The sequence below is a fragment of the Varanus komodoensis genome, unplaced genomic scaffold (assembly GCF_004798865.1).
Source record: "Varanus komodoensis strain SLA01 unplaced genomic scaffold, ASM479886v1 scaffold30, whole genome shotgun sequence".
Classification (NCBI taxonomy): domain Eukaryota; kingdom Metazoa; phylum Chordata; class Lepidosauria; order Squamata; family Varanidae; genus Varanus; species Varanus komodoensis.
In genome coordinates, this window is record NW_025335762.1 from 3,347,201 (window position 1) to 3,368,219 (window position 21,019).

A 21,019-nucleotide genomic window follows, 5' to 3' on the forward strand; every position below is an offset into this window, starting at 1 on the left:
TGAAACCGACGGGGTGAGTTAGTGATGAGTAACTCCAGCCTCATTTTCAGAGGATAGCTGTGTGAGACTTTTGCGGAAAAAAACAGCAAAGAGCTTTTGATATCATAGAAATGGGCAGTTCCATCCATATCCGTCCAAAATCAGGATCTAGTGGAAGGCAGCTTAGAGCTTCCCTGGCTTTCCAAAGAAATCAAACAGGAAATTAAATGCCCTGTTCTGGCCATCTGCGTGTTTTACCCCACTGCAAAGATTTTTCCCTGCAGAAAGAACTGTGACAGCCGCAAGGACAGGGGGAAGTCACTCCAGAGTTGGAACCCTGGTTCCGACCTCAGAGAGCTTCCCAACATTGCAGCTGGGACTCAGGGTTTTCCAGAGGCCGTCTAGAGTGCCCTAGGGGTGTGATCCTATGCATGTTTAGGCAGAAAAGGGTTCCACAAATCCTTGGCTGGCTGAAGAATACCAGAAATCATAGGACTGTTTCTTTGTTGTCTAATTGTGCATACTATTCTTTTATGGACTATAACCCCTTTAATCTTATGTGTGGAGTCTTATTCCATTAATTTGAATGGATCCAAGAGTCTAAGCCCTGCTAAGCCTGGATGAAATCTCATGTTTTATCTTCTCGCTACTGGTTTCTGTCATCACCAATTAATGCCATTTTTAACTAGTGCTTTTCTTATATGCATTTGAGATTTGCATAGTAATGCCATAGGCATTATCCGCTGCACTCCATGATTCTTTCTGCCAGCCTGCTAAAAAATATGATTACACACAATAAATGATGCACGAGTGTACATGAGATGCATAAAAGCTTATCTTACTACAAAGGTAAAGTTTTATGCCTCTTATGCAGTGGCTTTCTAGTCCACCACATTTACCGCACTATACGCTTTGCTGTTTCTGCCGCTACTGTCCTGAAACTGTAGGACTGGGACCATCACATTTTTAAAACGGGGCATAAGAAAGAGGACGGATCTGCATAACGCTCGAGTAGCCTTTCCCTGCTAGAGCTGCAATCATATAGACTCGCATACTTGTTGTTGTTAGCCACAAAGTCGTGTCCAACCCATCGCGACTCCATGGACAACATTCCTCCAGGCCTTCCTGTCCTCCGCCATCCCCTGGAGTCCACTTAAGCTCGCAACTCACATATTAGGGCAATTCAAATCTCTCTCAAGACTCAAAACAGGGTTGCAGCAGTGCTCAATCTATTTGCATGGGGAATGTGTGGCTGGACCCAAATCTGCCTCAGCTTCACTTCTTAACCCGAAATATTGGTTATGATCTACATTGCAAGGTCGTTGCAAGCCATTCTTTCTTTGCCACAGTTCAGATCACACCACGCGCTGATTTTTGAGGATATTGGAATGCAGTGACGTTTTTGTGCCTTTCAAAAATTACAGTTCTCACATGCAACAAAATATGGCTGGATGGAGCTTGCTGTTATTGTTTCTGGTGGTGGTACTACTAAAATCGTGGATTTCTCAATTAGTTGCTATATGAGAGAGAGAAAAATAGCATCCAAGGAACCAGGACGTTTATCAAAATGAAATTAGTGGGATCTGGAAGAATGAATGATATAACTAAGGGCAGTTTTAATAACTAAAATGAAAGATTATGAGAGAGCTAGTAGTGGAATAATGGTTAGAATACTAGACTGGGACTCGGGAGATCTGGTTGCTATTCTCCAGTCAGCCACGAGGAAACCGGGTGACTTTGGGGTTAAACCTTTGTTTAGCCTACCTCCCAGGGTTGTTATAGAGATAAAAATGAAGAGCAAAGGGACCGCGCAACTTCAATCGGATTATCCATCTATACTTTTCTATCGCTATGGTTGGACTCCTGCCAACCGACTTGGCTCTATGCGCATGCCGAATAGAGGGGAGGCGCATGCGTGGTTCTGTCGCTGAGGAAACGCCTGGCCAGGGACAAGCTAAGGGGACTAGGCCTCACTTGAAGCCGGGGGCTCGCGTGGATGTCTTCGCCGGAGGAGGCGCGGGTCGCGCCAGCCCCGGAAGGGGACCTGCCCCCGGAGTGGGAGACGGACGAGGAGCGCATGGCCTTCCTCTTCTCGGCCTTCAAGCAGAGCCGGGAAGTCAATGCCACCGAGTGGGACAGCAAGATGGGCTTCTGGAGCGAGCTGGTGCTGAAGTGGGGACGCCGCCGGGGAGGGGTCCGCACCTGTCTCCGCGAGCTCCAGCAGGCCTTCGAGCGGCGGGGCAGCGTGCCCCTGGGGCTGGGCACCGTCCTGCGAGAGCTGCTCAGGTACCGCCGCCTGCGCTCATTCGCTTTGATCTATTTTTGCGAGTGGGGGGGCGGGAGGCCGCTGAAGCGTCTCAGCCCCGCGACCCACTTTTGGCGCAAGAGTGCCTCTGGGCGCGTGCAGAGCGCACGTTCCGGGACTGTTGAGCACGGGGGCGGGGGGGTGAGTTCGCAGGCAGCTGGTGAGGCTTCTGGAGGAAGGAGGGGGCGACATGGCAGGTTTTTGAGGCATGGCAGAGCCTTTGTGTGTCTGTGCGAGCGAGCGAGCGAGACCTGCTTCCATTTTATTTATTTATTTATTTATTTATTAAAACATTTTTATGCCGCCCCATTCGCCGAAGCCTCGGGGCGGCTTACAACATAGATAAAACAAGTTAAAATCCATATAAAATAATCTTGATTAAAACTCACATTATAAAATAAGCCGCCCTGGCCAGATAAAATTCAATTTTCACCAACTTTTGTTTATGTTTGTGTGTTTATATGGAGTTAATTTTTGTTTGTTCATTTCTATTATTTATTTATTTAAAGCTTTTCTGCCCTGTCCTATTACAAAGAGTCTCAGGACGGTCTTTCAATAAATAAAGTAGAGCACAGCATCGCATCTTTTATAAACCCCAATTAAAATAACAATTGAGCCTTAAAATATTGGGAAAATAAAAAGGTTTTGGCCTGGTGCCGAAAATAATAAAGTGTTGGTGCCAGGTAAACCTCTCTAACCGGGATGCCACCGTAGAGAAGGCCCTTCTCTGTTTACAGTTTTCTAACCTGCACTTTAACATCTGTTAAAGTGTGACTTTTGTCTTTTGGAGGTACATGACGTTAGTAACTCCATGGATCAAATGATAATCTCAATCTGTTTGTCTCCATAACAACAAGACAGAGTTTTGGTGCTTTAGCAAAATGTCCTTTCTTTAACAAGGCTCTCATTTTTGCAGAAACAGGCTAACATGCTCAGTCCACTGCAGACAATATTGTGAATGGTTACTGTGCTGAGACTGAATTCTCTTGATCTCATATTCAGAACTACTTGTTCTGTGTTACACGGCCTTTGACCACACAGTTACATCCCACCCCTGTGAAATCGTTCTCTTTCATTCCTGTGGTATCTGGGAATAACTCTACATGCAACTGATGAATATGTGGAGTCCACAAAGGCCCTCTGGCCCAATCATTCTTCAGTTTGTATATTTTTAAGGTGCCCTAAAATACATTAAGTAAACACAAGAAAAGAGACCAGGACTTAATGTATTTAGTTTTTCTATTTCCAGCTCACATTCTAGGGCAAGATCTCCCTAAGTAGTTAATAGCATGTTAAAAAATAAAGCCACTGAATGAACATAGGAAAAAGTAGTATCTGATAGAGAACATGTATAGGGGAGCAGTGATAAGATCAATATGAATTCTGGATGATTTTTTTTAAAGAACTGCTTAAAGGCAACATAAGGAGGGGGAGAATAGAGTTCTTGGGAAAGGAGTTCCTCACATATGGGAAACTGAAAAGGTATACAGTAATCTTTTGCACCAGGAAGTAAGACTGGTTTTAGGGTACACATTTGAATAAATTGGCTCTAAACTATTCAGACCTCTGTTTATATCTTATAATGACCATTAATGAAATTAATACTAAATTTAGGCCTAATGTATATTGCATTCAGAATATTACTTCTAGGATTACAAGAAAGGGTCTTTTCTATAGCAGTACCCTGACTTTGGAATTGCCCTCCAAATGAGATACAATTGGGACCAAACTTGCTTGTTCTTATTTGCTCGGGCATTTTAATATTTGATGCTTTAAAAAATCTTCACTGGTTGCATTATTTGTATGTCTTTTCTCTTTCAATGTTACTATATTTGTATTTTTATTTGTTGTCTATAATAAGTGTAACACACAGGAATCCCATGTAGGTAAAGGATGGTTAATAAAATTTTAAATATATACACATGTCTGATATAAGAGAAGGTGCTAACAAATCCATTCATGAATAAAAAAGTGCAGAAATTGTCAGTTAAGATATTCACCTTAACCTCCAGGCCAAGGAAACAATAGATATGTTATCATGGAGCATGCACATATTCACATTTATCTCTCAGAAAGAATGAACTTTTTTCTGTTGATTATTCTTGACTAGTGGTTCCAGCAGCCCTTATTATCCCATAACTCTGAGTTAGGGCTGTATAAATCTGTTGAATTTTCAGAGAGGTGGAAAGTAATGCTGAGTCTACTAAAACCAAGCAATCCAGACTCGGCTTGTTCACTTCAGTCTTCCTCTCCTTAGAACGGCAGTTACGTGGGTTGCTCATTCATGCTGTTTCAGGTGGTCCAGTTCAATTAGTTCATAGAGTTTATTGAGAAGTAGAGATAAGGAACAGTAGAAAAAATAGAGAATACATCTTAAGCATGCAGCATCAACATGGATTAGCTTGACAATGAACTTACTAGGAAGTCTAAAATGTTTTAATAACTGATGTTTCAGAGCACCTGCATACAGGCTTTTCATGGACACCATAAATTCAATGAGAGAATGACACTTGCCTGAGTCAGCAAAGTGGAGTCAAGCTATTTTCCCACATTGTGCTATTTTTAGAAATGAATTCCTAGAAGGGAGAAACAAGGACTTAATGTAATTCTGTTGGGAGAATTGCACATATGTATGGCACATACTATGCTTCCTATGTGTGCACATGTACAGCTGCTTCTTTTTTGACAATCATCCCTTACTAAGCCTGACACACTGCTTTTGTTATGACCATTGGCATTTTCTCTCACTGTTTTAATGCCCGAGGTCTACAACAAGTCCTGCTTCCTCAGTAGCCCATAGTGTTCTCTTCCAAACAAAGCTTCAAGGTCTTTAAGAGAAACTCTTCAGTTGCATACAGATTTCAGACATATACATAACTCCCCAAGCCCCAAAAGCATAAATCTGCACAGTGTGTTCTCTGTATTTATCATTCTCACTCCTCCACAGAAGAAGAAAGATGCAGCATGGCAAGCAAACAAGGTTGTGTGTGTGTGAATTTAGATAAGTATCCCTTTTGCTTTTGCTGCACTTCATTATATTTGCTCCTCTCTCTCTCCCTCATCAGACGTGGGAAGTTGCAGAGGGAGTCTGACTTCATGGCCAGTGTAGACAGCAGCTGGATCTCCTGGGGCGTGGGAGTCTTTATTCTGAAGCCACTGAAGTGGACCTTGTCTAGTGTGTTAGGTGACAGCAAAGTGCCAGAGGAGGAGGAAATTCTGATTTATGTGGAGTTGCTTCAGGTAGGTTGAAGGTCACTTTCTGTGAAGAATTTGGGTGTCCTTGATCCATTTTGCTTATGCCATAATAAAAAATATTACCTTGTGCCATGGCATATTTTGCTTAGGCCATGATTTAAAAAATGTGAAAAAGACATGAAGAGACCTGTGACTGTTCTTGATCTGTGTTCAGAGGATCACACAGAAAGGCTTTCACATAAACTCAGCCTCTGTCTTCCTGTTCATGATAGATGTTCGGTCAACTGATATTAAAATATTGATTCATACGTCTGTTCGGGATCACTAGCAATGTGGCTGTTTTACATCTGCAATATAAGTTGGTATCTCACTGTGTTAGTCCAGCTGGGCTGCTAAACATTCTCATAATAGCCTCTCAGGTATCCCCTTAAATCACTGATTTATATTTGTACGTGCACAGTTTTGAAATGGATTGTCAGAATATCATGTTAAATAGTTAAAACTGTTGCTGTTACAATTCTGCATAGCCTTCTGCTACAGTCAAACAATGTTGCTGTATTGTGTTAACCAGAGGGACCTGCAACAAAATGTTGCATTGTGGAGTGCTCTTTTTCAGGGGGGCAGCCAGTCATCATGCTTGACTTCAAGATGCTCCATTTCTTAGTTCTTCCCCTTCCACCTCTCACTTAGGGCGATTTTTTAATTTTGTTTTGGTTACTTTTGCAGACCTTGAAATTCTCCCCTGCTTGCTGATACCTCCCTTTTGGCTAATGTAAGAATCGATGTTTGGAGAATGAGTGCTATTAATATATAGGATAAAATGCCATTTTGGCCTTGTAAAGACACTTACTTTAGAATGTGTAGAAGCTCAGCCTTGTACCTGGTCTTGTTAATCTTAATGGCATTATATTATTAATAGTTTGACACAAAGCTTGTATCTTCTATTAATTATGCTTAAGACACTAAATATAAAACTTATTCTGTTCTTTTTATAAGGAGCCTCTTGTAATTCATTTATTTATTAGATTTATGTCCCACTTTTTTTGTCCAAAGGCTCAAAGCGGTTTACATTATTTTCCTGCTGCACTCAATCTTATCCCCACAACAACCCCATGAGGTAGGTAGGGCTGAGAGTGTGACTGGCCCAAAGTCACTCCATTGGCTCCATGGCTGAGCAGGGACTAGAACCCAGATCGCCTGAGTCACAGTCCCGTGCTCTTAATCATTACACCACACTGACTCTCATAGCTTCAGTCAATATGTATGATATGTGAATATGTAATACCATATTAGTTTTTTGTCATGTGGTAGTTCTTTAAAAAGGAGCCATGAGGAAGAGGACATGTTTACAGGCAATAATTATGAGCTTGCCTTTACTGCAGCTGTAATTTTGTGGGGTGTAGACTGATTCTGGTTGCTGCCAAACTTAAAATGAAACTTGCAGCCAACTGTTGTGCCAAAAAGGGGATCCCAGGCTTTGTAGCTGGACACATAAGATCAACAAAAGATTATATAGTCCTTTCTTGGGATCTTTTTTCTGAGTATGTGAATGCCTCTTTGTGAAACATGCATGTGCACCTTGATCCAGCAGGGATCATCGTCTGGATCATTTCTTTTGTACGCGAAGCAGTACAGCAGTCAGACAGGATGACATCCTGCAGGGTGGGCTGTGTGCTTCTTGCTGGATCCTAATGTGAACTCTTTGGGACATGCATGACAGTCGTAAATCGTGCCATCACTGAGCAGGCATTTATTTATTTATTTATTTATTAAAACATTTCTATGCCGCCCCTTGCCGAAGCCTCGGGGCGGCTCACAGCATAAAATACAATAAACTACAAAAATAACAATATAAAATTAACAATATAAAGTAAATAACAATATAATTTAGCATGTTAAAACTGACAATGCTAGTTATCTCTCTGATATAGAGATCCACCTATGTAGCAGCATGCAAGAATCCCATGCAAAATGGGAAATTTACTAACTTGAACTGTGCTGTTGTGTTTTGTGCCTCTCAACATGAGAAAAAAATTAAGTTGGCCTTAACAGATCAGATATGTTGGTTTGTTATCAAGTTATTTACATACCTAACTTTATTGTATCTTCTGTTTTGTTCTAAGCACACATTTATGCTTCCTCTTGTACAACTTGTCCCATGCAAGTGCAGCTTTAGTAAAATACTCAGTCGTTCAAATATCATTTCAGCATAGTTGCTATAAGTGACTTCTTTTATATTGTTATTTATTTTATATTGTTAATTTTATATTGTTATTTTTGTAGTTTATTGTATTTTATTTGTGCTGTGAGCCACCCCAAGGCTTCGGCAAGGGGCGGCATAGAAATGTTTTAATAAATAAATAAATAATAAAATAAGCCAGTTAGTCAATTCTGATTAACTGAACATTTTGTTGAAGTAAACATGTAGGACAGATCCCTGTATCCCTGGAAAAGCAAACACTTTGCAAATAAAGTTTTGTAGAAAATATAGCATTATCAAACTTAAATATTCAAAAACCATTTTTGAAAATGTTTGACTTTCTCACCCATGTGGGCTGCAGTGTCCCAACAAAAGCAACGTATATATCTTTCAGATTTAGATCATGTTTTCACTAGAGATCTTTAGAGAGTGGGAAAATAGCTGTAGGCCAATTCACTTCCGTAAACATGTGCTATAATATGTTTGAGGAAATGGTGAAATCGGCAACAGCAGCTCCTCAGGAAAAGGTAGGATTATCCAAAATAACACTGCTAAGCAAGTCTGGTCTAAAAGAGGAAATGTTTACATTTCAAACACTAATGTTTTCATCAGGCACACTTTCATTTCAGAAATAACTAGTTTTTCTTTTCACCCTGTGACCCTCAAGCATAATTGTATCTTGGAGAGATGACTGACCTACTGTAATAAGGAATGAAAGAAAGTGGAAATAAACAGGCTTGTTACTTTTTTGTTTTGGTTTTAATATTTGAACACCTCCATTTTTCTTCACACCTGAAGAACCGTTCAAGTTCCAGACCTTGGAGTTAACCTTAAAATTAATATTGCTTGCTTACTTATTTAAATCATTTTTGGTTATGAATAGCTTATTACTGACTTTCTAGAGGTTTTTAATGAATTACACATTTCTGACCATAGCCACTTAATTTTGTAGCCTGGGAGCTAATTGAAACAGCCAATCAGGGACATTAGCTTTTGGATAAATGTTAGTGGATCTGAAAGAAGAGCAGAGCACCATCTACAAAGAGTGAAATTTTATATTACTGGTCTGCAGTCATTAAGAATGTAAGAAAGGCATTAGACCAAATGTCCATGTTGCCCCAAGTAAGATACGACTGCAACTGCATCTTTCTGTTCATGTACCTGAGCAGGTAGTATATGTAGGCATGATGCTTCTGATACTGAAAGTTGCCTGTTTGTTCAGTGGCACACGACAGTGGCTCAGATGCTGTGCTGAAGAGCACTGAAAACTGTGGGCATCCCTGATGTACACCAGAGTGCAGTGGAGTAGGTTTTTGTCAGAGGTTACTTGTCAGGGATCTGGATGTGTATATATTACACAGAGCCCATCTATGAATTGGGGGAGATGCTTAATCTGTGCCTGACACAATCAGAGGCCCTCTCAGCAATAAGAGGAGCACTGCAGCTGCTGTAATGTTGAACCACAGATGCCTCTGGTCTGCCCTTTATCTTACTGGTACAAAGCTACTTGATCTGGATGTATGACATTAGAGAGGCACTCACCGAGTCATGAACAACGCGAGCTGTTAGGATGTTGACAGCTACACTTATAAGAAGGTTATGTGTCTGGCTTGACAATAAGGGGAATACTGGCATTGTACATATGACCTGGCAGGCATTTTGTTTCAGTTTTTCTTGCTAATAGTACTGGAACTATTCTGTCCTTGAGCCATGGCGTGGCCATCTGTCTCAGGTGTTCTGCCAGCTTCTGGGCTTTTTATTAATTCCTCTTTCAGGTTAAGTCAAGCAAATACTTCTTTTGGGCTTCCAAGAAGACCCAGCATTTGAATGTGCTGCAAGAATCTACTGACTCCTTGTTCAGGGATGCGTTATTTCCACAGAGTGGAAATGTGCATGAGAAGCGATTTAACAGTTCCTTTGTCTTTCTGTAACTGACCCTGGGGATCCTCGGTCCCATCAATTATTGCTTCTTTTTTCTTTTTCTGCTTGGTATGATATTCTAGAACCCTATGGTATAAAGAGGGATTGATTTTAACATGAGGGGAAGAAGAAGGGAAAATAAAAAGAAGTGGAAAGCAAGGATGATTAAAGAACACAGTCTCTTACTTTGCCCACTACTGTCTTATAAACCCCTTCCTCCTCTCCTTCCCTGTGAGTAGCCAGTTTCCAATGCTAGCCACTCTATCTAACTTTCCGGAAAGGCTGGTGTGGATGTAGTTGTCACTGTCCACTGCCTTTTCTGGCAGTCAGTTATTGCTTGTGTAGAGGGTATTTTAAATACTGTTAAAAGCTTAAGTATAAAAGTTAAGCTTGAGGTTTTCCTCCTACTTCCGAAAGTGTGCTGAATATGGAGTGAGGTGCTATAAGGTATAAACATTAAGCTCCAAGCTTGACAGTTCTTCTGCTGGTGTTCTATACCCATAGTTCTTTTCACTCTCTGTAACTTCCGCAAGTAAACTAGAGCATCAACTTTCTCTGTGCATAGCCTCTTTCTGTGATTTGAACCCACCCCCTCCCGCCATTGGCATGCAAGTAAGTTTTACTGGGTTGTTTAGTTTGCATAGTCTTCATGAATTGCTTCTTACTGTCAAAGATGTCTATGGTAAGTCTTATTTTAGTTGGGCCAGCATTCCAGAGTATTCTGGACTGATCCTGTTCTGGTCTACCCCAGCACTTATGTTGAGCAAGTTGGAAAAGGCTGGTGTAAGTGTAAAAGTCTGCATCTAAAATTTTGTTTCCAGGAGATTCAGGACTTAGTATATGATGCTGTTGCACGAGATGCTATATTATTCTGTGGTGTTATGTCTTAATCCTTCCACAAGTTCAGTATCTTCAAAGGGGTGGACTGCATTGCTGTGACATATAAAAAAGAGTGCAGAGTATTGCGTTATACATTGCCCCAAATTAGAGGTCCCTTTGTTTTGCTCTTGGTAGAGGTGGATCGCTTATCTATTTGAATATTATGGTGTATGGGGACATCATGGGCTTTGAACTATTTGGGCAGCATTACACAGACTTCATCTGATGCTAAAATGTTTTTCAGTAAAGCTGTTACAAAGTCTATCATGTTACTTGCCCCCACATGCCTGTTGAACTCAGATTGCCTTGTTTGCAATGTCCTTCCAGATCAACAACTTTGTTTTGCTAAATTGCCAGATCCCCTTGGCAGCATTGCATATTTGCATCCAAGACCCTATTATGAACCTATATCTGATGCACACATATTTTTTTTGGTCCCACTTGTGTGGTGGCCTTGTCTGCCATAGCTTTCAGCTTCTCCATTTCTTGCCTCATGGCATCCATACCTTCCTGAAGGGCTTTTGTTTAAATTCACCTACTCTTTCTTTTTCCAGGTTGCCACGTTTGCTAATGTTGGGGCCTGGGTTGTGTGCTCTTTATTGCTCATGGCTCTGGCCTCGAGGATGAACCAGGAGAGGATCAGAGCTGTTCTTTTGGAGGAAGAGGCAAGGAGGGGTTGCCACCTTTGGTGCCCAACCTCCTCCAGCTTCCTTTACTGTGAATGAAATGTATAGGCTGGTGACCCATTCTTGCTTCTGGCTCCATGTGGGGGGATCGGATGGGATCCAAGTTTGTGGGCATGGCGTGGAGAGTGGTGTTTGTTTTGATTGCCCTTTGTGCTTCTCCTGCCATGCCTGGGCTTTGGATGTTGTGGCATTCACTGAACTGGGGCAGAGAAGCTCAACTTTTTTGCCTGGAGAGCCCACCAGAAGCTCCATTTAAAGCTTTTTATTTTGCTTTTCAGCTGAAAGGTATTCCAGAGCAAGACTCTGTACATGAAATCAATAACAGACAAGACAGGTCTTGCTCCCACACACACACATGTACACGTGCGCGCACATGCGCGCGCACACACACACACACACACACAGAGAAAGAGAGAGAAGAAAGGGGTGGGTAAGAAAGAGGAACCTGAACAAACTCAGACACTCATTTTTTAATGACCTGCTTGAATGAAAACAATTCAGAAGGAGAAGGAACCACATGGAACAGGACAGTGTTCTTCCTTCCTGTATCGTCTCTGCTGTAACTGATGAAATATATACATCATGTGGAAATAATGTGAGCTTCAAAGCACTGAGTGCTACATTTAATAGAGAGATGGTGCTTTGAGTTGGAAAAAGCATATCCATTCAACACAACAGCTGCCTTTTTTTTTTTGTAGCCTGGAGCTTCCAGATCCCATACAAATACTTGTTCTATTCTTTTAACATTCTTTTCTGTGGTTTGGGTGCCAGAAGTAGGTGAGTGTGTTGTAGTGGTTAAGAGTATGGGACTGGGACTCAGACGATCTGGGTTCTAGTCCCCACTCAGCCATGGAGCCAACTGGGTGACTTTGGGCCAGTCACAGACTCTCAGCCCAACCTACCTCACAGGGTTGTTGTTGTGGGGATAAAATGGAGGAGGAGAATGATGTAAGCTGCCTTGAGCCCTTTGTAGGAAAAAGGCAGGATATAAATCGAAAATAAATAAATAAATAAATAAATAAATAAATAATTGCTAGACTGCCTGCTGTGCACTTATTCAGCCCTTCAGCTGTATAGTAAAAACTGCTGATCAAGACAGTCCTCTGTTTCAGGTCATACGGTGGATGATAGGACAATTTTAGATGATGAAAATGTAAGCTGTAGTTGTGGCTTTCCCTAACTGAGCCGTGTTAATATATTGGGGATTGGTTTGTTTGGCAACACTGTACAGACAGGAAGTAGAGTTCTATGCTATTGTTTGTTTGTTTGTTTAGGAGAAGGCAGAAGAAGTGTATAATCTGTACCAGAATTCCACACTTTCTTCACACCCTGTTGTTGGCCTATCAGAGCTGCGCTCCCTGTGCAACAGTGTCTGTCCAGATGAAAGAACATTCTGTCTGGTGCTGCTCCAGCTGCAGAAGGAAAAGAGGGTAACAGTCCTGGAACAGAATGGCAATAAGGTACAAAGCTAAACTGTCTTTTGGGGAAGTCTTCTCAACCCTACTTGGAATTTGGCCTGCAGTAATTCAACAACAGGCTTACGCTTCTAACTTAAAACTCCCTTCTAACATGAAAATCCAAATCTAAGGTAGCAAGGAAGATCTAGAGCATTTAAGTTGGAGACTTCAAATAATAAAAGTAGATAGTTGCTTTCATATGCACTTGTCATTTCATAAATAACAGTGGAAACAAGGAACGTTGGGCCGGAAATAAGGCATGTTCTGTCTCTTTGTTTTACAACTACATAAAAGTCTGGATATATGGGAATTCAAATTTATTTGGCTAAGAATTGCAGCACAAAACCCAATTCTTGAAGAAGCGCACTGTGTTTTCCTGAATGAACAAATGCAGCTGAGATTAATAAAAAAACCTTCTAGGTTCAAAATTGTGCCCCAGGCAGCATGTTTCTTCCTTCTGCTATAGTAGGTATTGTCTGGAGGTGCAAATTCTATCCATCTTGTACTAACAAGATAGCTGATACAAGGAAGGCTGGGGGAGAAATGAAGAAGTTCTTAAGTTGTGGAAAACAAGATCTTGCTGTTGGTTGTCAGTTTGCCATCTCTCTGGATAGACTGCAGCACAAACTTCTGGGCAAGTCCTTCCTTGCCCTTCCTTCTTTGTCTTTAGTGATATGTTGGTGTGTTCTGGGTTATGGCACCTGCAGTGTATTAAGGATGGCCGATACATTAAAGTTGTATGAAGAATAGCTTAACACAAGAGATGAGAGCTCCCAAAGCAAAACAACTTGAAGTATGAATACTTTCGCTTTCCAGCATTTCACAGGTGGAAATAGGGACATAATTGTAACACCTTTTATTTTCATCCCAAGAATCGCCACTTCCCTATACTGTGATGCTTTTCGGCTCCACCTACTCCATTTTCCTGTATCCAGTTACTCTATAATAGCTTTCCCATACTGTTTCAGAAACCAAGAAGTGTTTGTTCTTTTGGTTAAAGAGATGCTAACCTCCCTCTGCCAGTTGTGCTACAATTTCTTAGCACTGGATTCAAAATGAATGTGATTGGTATATGAAAGAGCACTTTGGGTGCAATGTGTCTCCTTCATGTTCATGCATGTACATTAGAGCAACTTTCCCCAACATGGAACTCTTCCAATATTTTGAACTACAGCTCCCATCAGCCACAGTCAACATGAACAGTGCTGAGGGCAGGTGAGAATAGCATACAAAACTTCTGTAGGATACCAGGTTAGGGAAGGCTGCTTTAAAAACACAAGACGGCTCATCCCCAGAACACAAGATATTTAATTTCTAAAGGTGAGGGCAAAATAGGTCGAAACCTGACACAAGCCCAGACAAAAATAAGGACACTGGTTTACCATGGACAGGTATCAGAAAAATATATTTTGTTCCTGGCAAATAAGAGACAGTTGAACCATACGGCTTAAATCCAGTGACAACATTCTTTTGCAGATAATGAAATTTGCTCGTGGTCTGCATGCCAAAGTATCTCCAGTGAATGATGTGGACATTGGGGTTTATCAACTAATGCAAAGTGAACAGTTGCTGTCACAGAAAGTGGAATCCTTGGCCCAAGAAGCAGAGAGGTAATTCGGGGTGTGTGTCCTTTATCACTGCAAAAACTGCCAATTCTGCTACAAGTAAGGCATTGCTAAGCTGTATTCCTTGAGGCAAGGGATAACTCTGCTCCTTAACGCCAGTAGGACAAAAGTGCGGTAGGGCGTGTTGCTGTTGCTAGTCGGTGAGACATTACTGGGAAGTGGTTTGATCACTGGATAGAAAGAAGCATGGGAGAAGCGCTCAGGAGCAGTGCTGAGAACAGGCCAAAAATGTGGGAAGAATGACTGAGGGATTGTCACTTGCCCCCAGTCTAAGTAACTGAGCTGCTGACACTTCGCTTTTGTAGATATAAAGAAGAAGCTCGGAGTGCGTGTAAAGCTGGGAAAAAGCAGGTGGTAAGTACTGCCCTCCCTCAAGGTTCAACTTCTTCTCAAGAAAAGCTGCATTTTCTTGCATTCAATATCTTCTTCCCTCAGCTAATAGTACTTACCAGTTTACCTGTAGAATATAGTGACATAAGTGGTCATCACTACCATTTAATGGTGGTGCTAAGGGGGACTACAAGACAAGTGAGTCCTCCATAGTGAGCAAGTGAAATACACCAGGATAGTACTTTTTTCCCCTGTGCACAGTGAGTTGCCACATCATGATCTTTTCTTCTACTTCTTAAAGGCTGTACATCCTAATCTATAGCACTGAAATGTTATAGGAGGAGAGCAAGAAGATGTGCAATGATTTTTTCTTCGGTTCCAGCAGAAAGACCGTCCTACAAGTGGCCATTATCACATTTGGGGTTTTGCGTTCCATGATGTCTGTATACTGTGCTTTAGACCACTAGTTTACACATTGAGAGGAAGCGAAAACCACCCTCTGTGTCTGTTTTTCTGCACTGAAGTTATTGTGTAAGATAGGGTGTCGTTCAGGCTTCCTCTTTGCTTTTTCATCAAAACAGTGCTGATATGTTCTTAGGCGCTTAGGTGTTTGAAATCCAAGCGAAGGACAGAAAGACGGATCGCAGAACTTCACTCCAAGCTGGATGTTGTACAAGGCATTCTGGATCGGATATACGCCTCTCAAACAGATCAGATGGTATCCCGCTTTTTGCCGTGTTTAAGTCAGCTCTCTCCTCTTGCTCCCACTTCCTTTCCCCTGCCTCGCTGGGTGACTGGTGACCTTGGGCTTGTTCTGGGCAGCTCATATCTCTATGTTTATTTCTAATCTGTCTGTCTGATGAGGTGCATGTATCGTCCTTGGCCTCTCTATGGCTGGGCATTGCACGTGCGCCTGCTACAGGGCATGGTGCACCCTGTGATTCATGGATTCTGCCTGGTATTTCTGCATGCTTTGCCATTCTTGCAGCAGGCCAGCTATGGCAGAAGTACTGCAACAGGCTGATGAAGGGGCTCTTGAAATGACGGTCCACTTTCTTTCCTTCCATGAGGTATTTAATGCCTATCAGGCTGGAGTGGGTGCCCTGAAGCTGTCTATGAAAGACGTCACTGTGGAAAAGGCGGAGAGTTTGGTGGATCAGATTCAAGAGGTACTTTACCACACAGGCAAAGAGAGGGGAGCATGAACTGGATTCACGTGGCAGTTGCTTTGGACTGGAAGATTGTGGTCTGATTTCAGTCTCGTAGCCTGAGCTACCTTGTTGAGATTAAAGTAGATATATGGAAGGTACTTGAACTTATTTGAAGGAAGGTAGGATAAAAATGTAATTATTATTTAACTTGTGTCTTTCCCAGCTTTGTGACACCCAGGATGAAATAGCCCAAACCTTAGCAGGAGCAGGAATTAATGGTTCAGGTGAGTCAAAACTAGTTAAGTTCCAAGATTGTCTCCATTAGACAATCCAAATCCGGGGATTGTGGAGCCTGCTGCTTCAGTTTTTGCCTGTGTGAATTGGGCCCCATAGTTGTAATGCCTTGATTGGTATCTACTGGAAGACTTGATTGTTAGGAATGAAACTGGCTGATTATTTTTACATATCCACCTCTGACCTTGTTTTGCCCACCCTTTATTCCCTAGTGATATCTGACTACTATATCACTGTTTCAATATTTTTTGCAAACACCTGCACAAGATTTGAACAAGAATTATCAAAGAAATCTTCAGTGAAATTAAAAATATGGCCATGGCTAGTTAAAGAAAAATAGTAACAAACCAAGTTTTTCATGGTTTGTGCATCAGTGCAGCAAGTATCACTACCATTGGTTTAAGTGGTATTGTGTTTTGTGTGAAGTGTCTTAGCCAGTGTTTTTATTTTCTGAGCTTGCTCTGTGAACTGCTCATCATTGTTTCTAAGCAAGTAGTCTGTTTACGTGGGGCATTGTTTAAAAATCAAAGCTTCCACCCACTCATATTTGGGTAATAAAATGGGTGGGAATGCTTTCCCTGAAAGGCTTACATTGAAAAGGCAGGTCTTCTTTTATAAAAGCAATTTATATTTGCCATAGAAAACCAACATAAGTTTGTTGGTAGTCGTGGGTTACATTTGCATTGGTTGGAAGAACCAGGCAGAGTTCAAAAGAATAAGAGAGTCTGCCCCTAACTCCTCCACATCTTAAGGGACTTGAGAAGGTTGTGGATGCATCCTGGGGCATGACTTCATCAGGGGTCGGTGTGCCATTTGGGTGGCGGCAGCCTCAGGCAGCAGGTGCTGCAGGCAGGAGGGAAGGCGCTGTGATGGCTTGCTAGAGGACAGGGCCGTGAGTACTGTGCAGCCCCAGGCACCCTGGAAGATTTTCATGCCAGCTAAAGTCAGGTTCAGCTACTGATATACGCCGCCTCTACACTTGTCATGGGAAGAGGTATCATATTTCCCTTCTCTTGAGACAGCAGAATGGCTTGGGCTGGCCTCAAGTTCTCTTCCTCTTGAGCTCATCTTGCAGTTCTACTGGAAGCTGCTTGGTTGGAAGCCCTATTTAACTATGAGTCCTAACTGTGAGTAAATGTACCTAGGATTGAGCTGCATGTCTGAAAGAAATTAATTTGATCTCTGATCATAGAAGCTGATACTGAGGAACTGGAAAAGGAACTGGACCGTCTCCTCTTGGACTCTTCAAAAGACCTTCTGGACCTGCCTTCCATCCCACAGAAGCCATTATTTCCTACCTCTGTGGTACTTCCAAACGTTTCAGATGCAGAGCTGGAAGCAGAGTTGGAGAAACTTACCCTTTCAGAGGGAGGTATGTTATTCTAAGACTGTTTCCTGGGGGGGGGGAAACGGCATGCAAGAGGATTCTGTTACCTGGCTACTTATAGTGCTACCCTGCTGCTTAAAGTGCTGTCGTTCTTCCCAAGTGGATCCTGTGCTCTTCTTTTGGGCTGGTGGCATATTTGCCTGGGCTCCCAGCTGGGAAGATCTCTCTGGTGCTTCTAATGATGGAAGGCACCTGCATTTTATTTGGCTCCATGTCTTTTTTGTCCAGCTGTCGCTACAATACCACCCCAAATTTCTCCATTTCCTTGTGTTGCAGGGTCATCACATCCTTCTAAGCATAACATAGGCTGTTCTTCCAATGACCCTTCTTAGGATTGAAAACTAAGTGTGGATGTTAAAATACACGGCAGGCAGTAGATCTTGCCTCTTGCGGGGACTTAAACTTTCCTGGTCTACTAGAAAGACACCTATGGAAAGATTTTCCTGCTAATTCTAAGTCCCACTAAGGAAAGGCAGCTGTTTGGCAGGGGATGTGCATGTTAATACTTGCATATTTACACAGCAATATAAATGCAATTAATACTTTACAAGTGGCATAGTAAAAGGACAGGTTCCTGTCCCAAGGAATTTAAAATCTACATTTTGAAGATAACGTTGTTAGCAAGGAATGCACAGAAGCTTTCACATAAGTTCTAATCTAAAAAGCCTAATGGTTTGGGACCTCAGTACCTCTTGGAGCACCTCTCTCAACCACAGTCTATTCAGACACTCTGCTCAAATTCTGGGGTCTTTCTCCAAGTGCCCACAGGGTGGCAACAAGGGGGAGGGCTTTCTCCATGATGCTCCCCTCATCTATGAAACAGCCCCCCCACTGTGGCCCAGCTGGTGCCAAATTTGTCATCTTTTTGGCACCAGGTTGAGATGGCCCTTTATGATCTTTAAAAACTAACTCAGATATTCAGGGGCTTAAGGGGTTTACCTTTTCGAGGCATGTTACAGTCTCAGTTTTTGTAGTTGCTTGTTTTAAACTGTTTAAATGTTTTTTCTGTTTTTATGATATTTTTATTGTCTTTTACTGTCTGTCGTTTGTATTGTTGGGAAGAGCTTTGGCTTTTGAAATACAGCAACTACTATTAATAGAATATTTAAGTTCCTGTTATGATTGCAGACCTCTTCTATTCATGCCATTTCTTTCTGTACTGTTACTGCACTTTCAGAATTGGCACAAGAGACTGACCTGAACGCCTCTGACCCCAAGCGAGCTCTTGAACTGCCCCTCTAATGACTCAATACCATCCTCCTACAATGAAGATGTCTTAACTTCAGTGATCATAACTCCAAAAGTAACTTGTGGAATGTGGGCTACGGACCCTTCTTGCTAGACAGCACTTTTGTAAGAAACAGGATGTACTGCCACGACAATCCATCCTCTTTCAGATAGACCCCAGCTGCTGTTTCCATTGTTATTTCAGTGCCAAACTACAGTGTCTCTGGTTGACCTGTGTTGCCAGGCCTGGCTGCCCGTCTCTGACAAGTTGACTCTTCTGCTGGGATTTTAATTTGCCAGGCCACACCTCAAGGGCCTTCCCGCAACTTAACCGGACTGAACTTAGTAGTTACAGCCTTTGAGGAGAACCAAAAATGCAATAGGATCACATTTTCCCAGGCATCCAGTTGTTGTGCAAAACATCTGGTGCACACAACAAAAGATACTGCTCTGGTATCCAGCTGTTGGCAGCAGACATACACTTACGTTGATGGTTGTTCTCTTCTTTATTTGTGTTTGCACGGTTGTGGACGACATAGATGTGTGACAGTTTTATTGTAGGAGATTTTTGGTTGCTGTTCGCACAAGGGGCCAGCACCTGCCAGCACAAAATAAAATTTATCCCCCTTTCCTCAGTGCTAGTATAGCCTCAATGGGACCTGCAAAGGATTTTAAAATGAAAGTGGCTAGGCTTTTGTTAATACTTGAAGGTGACCAAGTCTTAATAAGGGCTTGCCGTCTGCTTGCAGGTAGGACAGGCAGTGTTGTTTTTTGCTTTGGTGGAACACTTCCTTCAATATTTTCAGAAGGTTTAAGGTGTGCTTTTAAACCAGAACCACATAGGTGGTGACTTTATATTGTCAAAAAGACTCTTTAGTCACAGCTGCTGGAAGATGTTTAAAATCACTGAACTCTGAATTGCTATCTCTGCACTTCTGGCATCTTTCTTGGATCATTACTGTTTTCTACCAATCCAGGCAACACATCAGTGTAACCTGACAGAAAACAGGATAACAAGTTAGTGGGTAACAAGCCAGTTAACCTACGGGGAAGGCTTTCATCTCTCTGGAGAGAGTGCAATTGTTCATCCCTTTTGCAGGTCACCTTTTATAAACCATGTATGCGCACAAGAGTGTGAGCTTGTGTTCTTTCTTGATGGCACTTGCTTTCTGTGCAGTCCAAATAACTGGTGGAGAAGAGACTGGCACTTTGCTTGAGCGTTGATGTCCTGCATGGCTCTCCACATAGTACCCAGAGGGTGGGAGCTGGATATAGGGAGAAGCTGTGATAAGTTGAAGCTGGCTGTAGACTCAAAGCTGAGTCTGAACAATATATGCTTGAAGGCATAATGGTGTTTATGACATTTGCAAAAGACATTTGCCTGAATCAGAAGTGGGCAAACAGCTAACTGTGCATCTTCAGTGTGCTATGTCAGAATAGATACTGTGCTGGTTCCCACAAGGCAACTGTACTGTGTCTTTGTTCATTTTCTCTCTCCTTTTCTTTCTCTTCCCTATCCCCCTCTCTCAGTTCAACACATCACATAGCCTTGTAGTTAAAGCAGATGATGGAATTGTGTTAAATAATTTTAATGGCCTTGTACTTTGTTTGTTTAGAAAACAGATGAGAGAGGGAGGAAAAGTAATCACTGTTGGCTTTTTCAAAAAAAAAAAACCCCAATGATGTAATAAAGGGGAGAAAACACTCAAGCCTTTAGTCCTCTTATCATTGTCTATAACACAAGTAACCTTTGCATATTTCCCCTTTAGTTTTGTTTTTCTTTCGGAAATCAGGGGCAGTGCCTGGACAGAGCACTGCCTTGGAGCATCTGATATACTGATTCTGCGCCCAGAGCATGTCATGTCTTTGAGGGCACTGTGCATGCCCTTACCTCTAACTAGAATTGCCGCCAGCCTCCTGCCCTGCTCAGACACGGCAATGGCAAGTTTGCAAGTTCAGTCCCCGCTACTAGCACCAGAGGGCTCCATTTCATAATAATTGTCAGGTGAACAATGCATTCTAATCATTTGGAAAAAGTAGCTCTCCTTTTGTTTGGACTTGTTTGTGCTATTCAGCCAGCCATCACGCTTTGCCACAGAATATAGTCATTCTAAATTTAGGTGCAAATGCTAATTTCACAAAGTGTGCTTTCATTTCATAATCATTGAACAATGACCTTCCTCCTTACAGATGGAGCTAACAAAAATAATGCTCGACCCATTCATATAGAGTTAATTTTGTGCATTCTGCCTTCTCTCTAAAAACTGATGGATAAAAATCTTGGAACTACTACTAATGCTGTAGGAATCTTGATCCTTATTGTGCTGCAAAGAAACACCCAAGGTTAAATGTGCTGATACTGGTTAAAAAGGTAGTAGCACAAA

General features: G+C 42.0%; 1 protein-coding gene across 2 annotated transcripts; it reads left to right on the forward strand.

The window, feature by feature from the left end:
* Window positions 1–1,917: 1,917 nt before the first annotated feature.
* CHMP7 (charged multivesicular body protein 7) lies at window positions 1,918–20,344 on the forward strand. 2 transcript variants are annotated; one of them, XM_044437548.1, is made up of 10 exons: window positions 1,919–2,265; window positions 5,350–5,524; window positions 12,439–12,624; window positions 14,098–14,231; window positions 14,552–14,600; window positions 15,175–15,294; window positions 15,647–15,745; window positions 15,951–16,011; window positions 17,214–17,393; window positions 18,586–20,344. In XM_044437548.1, exons 1-10 carry the CDS (start codon window positions 1,976–1,978, stop codon window positions 18,648–18,650), a joined length of 1,359 nt encoding a protein of 452 aa, XP_044293483.1. In that variant the 5' UTR covers window positions 1,919–1,975; the 3' UTR covers window positions 18,651–20,344. The 2 variants fall into 2 exon arrangements, with proteins under 2 accessions (XP_044293484.1, XP_044293483.1); XM_044437549.1 differs by lacking the exon at window positions 15,175–15,294 and having other exon boundaries at window positions 1,918–2,265.
* The last annotated feature ends 675 nt before the right edge of the window (window positions 20,345–21,019 follow it).

Coding starts and splice junctions, on each gene's coding strand:
- CHMP7 (XM_044437548.1), top strand. CDS start 1,976: ATGTCTTCGCCGGAGGAGGCGCGGGTCGCGCCAGCCCCGGAAGGGGAC. Junction 15,295..15,646: donor CCTCTCAAACAGATCAGATG/GTATCCCGCTTT, acceptor TCCTTCCATGAG/GTATTTAATGCCTATCAGGC. Junction 16,012..17,213: donor AGCAGGAATTAATGGTTCAG/GTGAGTCAAAAC, acceptor CTCTGATCATAG/AAGCTGATACTGAGGAACTG.